The 4,400-nt window shown below is 39.5% G+C and overlaps 1 protein-coding gene across 2 annotated transcripts; it reads left to right on the top strand.

The window, feature by feature from the left end:
- Positions 1 to 236: 236 nt before the first annotated feature.
- On the top strand, positions 237 to 3,066 carry LOC105033008 (F-box/kelch-repeat protein At1g22040). 2 transcript variants are annotated; one of them, XM_073247805.1, is made up of 2 exons: positions 237 to 392; positions 1,079 to 3,066. In XM_073247805.1, exon 2 carries the CDS (start codon positions 1,197 to 1,199, stop codon positions 2,628 to 2,630), a length of 1,434 nt encoding a protein of 477 aa, XP_073103906.1. In that variant the 5' UTR covers positions 237 to 392; positions 1,079 to 1,196; the 3' UTR covers positions 2,631 to 3,066. The 2 variants fall into 2 exon arrangements, with proteins under 2 accessions (XP_073103906.1, XP_010905931.1); XM_010907629.4 differs by having other exon boundaries at positions 310 to 466.
- Positions 3,067 to 4,400: the final 1,334 nt, after the last annotated feature.

Raw genomic sequence — 4,400 nt, forward strand, 5'->3', positions numbered from 1 at the left:
TGTATTTTACACAGCAATAATTTTTAAAATCATTGTAAGATGCATGTGATTTTGCAGCAGTTAAAACCGTGACTAAAATCATTGTATTGTACGGATCACATGATTGTGACTGCAGCGTGAATTGAAATTAAGGGGGAGAGGGATTGGAAACGAGAGGGCCGGCAGCCGGATGACGTGGATTTTTTTGGAAAAAAAATCTCATCTCCCCTCTTTTTTTTCTCTCTCCTTCTCCATTACTCATGTGGATCGATGTCATCGAATCATCTAAACGTTTGACAACCAATATCCTGTGCGATCTTGTGCTAGATACCGACTAGCCCACGACGAGCATCCTGGGCCAACACGTGTGACGTGAATAAACGAACACGGTAGTCCGTCTCGCCCGCGAACAGGTATAAATAATAATAATAAGAGGGGAAAATAACCTATTTAGGGTTTCTTTCCTTGATTGGAGTTCTATCTTCAGGTAATCTTTCCCGTTTCTTCTGGAAATCTAATTGATGTTGTCCGCGATATCCGGAGGAGCCAATCGATTTCCCCTTTATGTCTCATTCTTTTCTTTGTTTTTGGGAGAAATTTTGTTCGATATTTCTGGATATTTATAATTATTTGGATGCTAGGGTTGGAATTTTTCAAATTGTCTCGTTTGCTTTGGGTGTCGAAAGATTAGATTTTTTTTTTGTCCCCCGCTCTATATTTGCGTCCTCTCACCCCCCCTTGTATTGATTCTTGAATTTACATTTGCCTGATATGATAATATGATGTTTCTACTGATTTTATATTCTGCGGAATTGTTGGAGATGATCGACTCGAAATTTCGGAGAAATTGGATGTATTTTGATCCATGTTGTATCCAAAATGAGATTTTTGGGGCTTGCATTTTAACGAACAAAAAGGGATTTGTTCATGTATAACTAACTAGAAACTGTTCAGATTACATCTTTTGCGTAATTGATTTATGTGTGTTTATTATTTATGATGGCCGTGCCGTCTTATCACCTTTCCTTGAGAAACATTTTGAAATACTGATTTAAAACTTTTGTCATTGTAAACGTTAATGTTTTCATATGGCTACCAGATTTGATGCTTGTATTACTGAGTCCAAGTGTTGAACAATATCTCAGTATTCAAAAGCAAGGATAAGATTGAAGGGTCGGCATAAAACTTGAATCCCTCTCATCTCCTTTGCTCCTCCGATGGGATCATTTTTGAGCTTTCCAGTTAGCAAGACTCAGGATGGGGAGCTTTCTGAGTTATCTCAAAATGATGCCTGCAAGAGGCAGAGAATGTTATCGAGTTACTATGATGAGAACCCGAGACTGATCCCCGCACTCCCAGATGAGATTTCACTGCAGATCCTGGCAAGATTGCCTAGAATTTTCTACTTGAACATGAAGCGGGTTTGCCGGAGTTGGAAGGCTGCTATCACCAGCCATGAAGTTTATCATCTGAGAAGAGAACTTGGGATGACTGAAGAATGGTTGTACATACTGACGAAAGTTGAAGAGAATAAGCTTTTGTGGCATGCCTTGGACCCTGTGTCGAGAAAATGGCAGAGGTTGCCACCCATGCCTTATGTTCTTAATGAGGGAGAACCTAAGAGGGTGTTTTCTGGGTTGCGGATATGGAATGTGGTCGGTTCCAGTATCAAGATTGCTGATTTTATAAGAGGTTTACTCTGGCGGAGGGATGCCTCGGATCATACGCCTTTTTGTGGTTGTGCTGTTGCAGCTGTTGATGGCTGCCTCTATGTGTTAGGGGGTTTTTCTGGAGCTTCAATGATGAAGTCTGTTTGGAAATATGACCCTTGCATCAACTCGTGGCAGGAAGTGAGTTCCATGACCATTGGTAGGGCCTTTTGCAAGACAGCTCTGTTAAATGATAAATTATATGTTGTGGGTGGCATAAATAGGGGGAGAAATGGCGTAACTCCTCTACGATCCGCTGAAGTATTTGATCCCCAAACTGGTATGTGGACACAGTTGCCGAGCATGCCTTTTTCGAAAGCCCAAATGATACCTACTGCTTTCTTAGCTGATATACTGAAGCCTATTGCCACTGGGATGGCTTCATATAGGGGTAGGTTATGTGTTCCTCAGAGTTTATACTCATGGCCATTCTTTTTTGATGTTGGAGGTGAGATCTATGATCCAGAGAATGATTCATGGGTGGAAATGCCAACTGGTATGGGAGATGGTTGGCCTGCAAGGCAGGCAGGGACAAAGTTGAGTGTAGTAGTTAATGGGGAGCTATATGCCTTGGATCCTTCTAGTTCTTTGGATAGTGGTGATATAAAGAGATATGACCACCAGGAGGATGTGTGGAAAGTTGTCATACAAAGGGTCCCTATTCATGATTTCACTGATTCTGAGTCCCCATACTTGCTTGCTGGTTTTCTTGGGAAGCTCCATGTTGTTACAAAAGATGATGAGAACCGTGTTGCAATATTGCAGGCTGATTTGCAGAAACATAAGCAATCTTCCCCTTCCACTTCATCAGCTCCTCCAGCCAACTTCAGACCTGAGAATCCTGTTTCCATAGTGGATAGAGAAACAGACATCTGGAAGGTAATTGCTTCTAAGAATTTTGGGACAGCAGAACTTGTAAGCTGTCAGGTCCTTGCTGTTTGACAACTTCAGGAGTTATGCCATCCAGTTGCATCTTATAGATGCTTCTTTAATTGAGGAGTAGGCAACTGAAAGTGCATTAGGTGGTGGTGAAAAGCTGTTTCTTCCAAGATTTTGATCTGCAAAGAATGTTTCATGTACAGGGATAACATTTCTGATATAAATAGTAAGGACTTGTTAAAAGGTTGGACCTTCTGGAAATCCTATAGCTGTATCATGAGAAATGCAGCTACATGAAGCCTTAAAACTTGCTCACCTATTGCAGAAGCCATGATAATGCTGGCTGTTTCATATTTGTAGTGCATGGTGGCATGTACGGTTAATCTACCTTAGAAATCTTGGTGTTGTCCCACGTTGGTTCATCAGGTTTAGATTTCATATAATGAAACCACTTGTTCTTCAATTACAGGAGAATACAATTTGTTATTTTCAGCATTTAGTTACTCTGTCTTTATACTGTGTGTATATATGCAATCATTTTCCTACAAGAATCACCAAACTCGAGAAGAGATTGTAGATTTTCTGCACAGTTTGGCTTCCTGCTATAGTGCTTTTCTTCAAAGCAGTTACTCTGGATATCATCCTTTTGAAACTTGTATAGATATTTTTGATGTATACATTCTTTGAGTATCACTGCATGTTAAAAATTTTATATTGCTTCATCTAACATATTAAAACATGTATCCGACTCTTGTTATACAGAAAGTTTGAATAGGACATCTGGAACAAGGTCAAATTTTGTTGAGAAACAAATTCTTAGCACCCATGACCAGACAATGATATATCAAGATCAAAATATACACATGCTGAAGTTGTAGCATGAGCCATTCTAGGGCTAACTGTGAGCTGGTCATAGTGTTTCTTTTCTTGATAGAACTTTTTGTTGACAAGGATGCTAGGGCTTAAATAGCGGAATATGTGAGGATCCTTGCAAGCATATGTTTATTCACACATTGGCTGCATACTGGGGAGTTCTTGGGTATTTAACTAGGGCTAAGGATCCTAAATTACAACTTACTGGCTAGCTTTTCTGAGTGAGATCCTAGATTGTTACAAGAGTAACCGAAAGATGTCAGGATTTAATGCTGATATTTGGTTATATGGTGTCTTTTCTGAATGTGATTTTCTCTAACTATTGGTGCCACAAATGTCCCCCCTATCCATCTTACAACCAATGAAGTCTTAGTATCAGTTTAGACTGTTGCTTATGTTTGTTTTGTATACTGCTTTTTCTAGATAGCTACGGTCGGCAGACACAAAGATGACGTTTTGTGAAGAGACCATCCTCCAGCTGGCACAAGTTCAAATGGATCAACTAAACAGCCGTATAAGCAAGCGGAAAGTCTGGGACAATTATTTTGTCCAAATGGCATGATTTGAGACTCTTGTATTTATAGGATAGAGTTGGTTTTGCGCTCATACATGATCATGCTGAATTCACTTGGTTTTCAGATGTTCATTATCTTTCAAAATCTGCTCATGCATTTAATATGCTAGAATTTTTATACATATTTGATAGATCTGTTTGCCTATCCAAGCACTTTTCCTACTTGTTTGCCTCAGTAATTGTTAATATTTAATCTTTTCCTCCCCCTGCTGTTATGCTGATTGTGGTAATTTTGTGGCTTAGTCTTGCTTTCATATTTTCGCTTGTTGTTGAGAAATCTTTGGCTTTCTTCACCCGCTGATCATAAAGGTTTGGATTGTGGGACTGTTAAAGATGTTTGATAGTCTATTTTCCTCTGAAAATTTTGAAGACCCTTGCCATGTTCA

The sequence above is a fragment of the Elaeis guineensis genome, chromosome 13, assembly GCF_000442705.2.
Source record: "Elaeis guineensis isolate ETL-2024a chromosome 13, EG11, whole genome shotgun sequence".
In the NCBI taxonomy this organism is placed as follows: Eukaryota; Viridiplantae; Streptophyta; class Magnoliopsida; order Arecales; family Arecaceae; genus Elaeis; species Elaeis guineensis.

Coding starts and splice junctions, on each gene's coding strand:
- LOC105033008 (XM_073247805.1), top strand. CDS start 1,197: ATGGGATCATTTTTGAGCTTTCCAGTTAGCAAGACTCAGGATGGGGAG.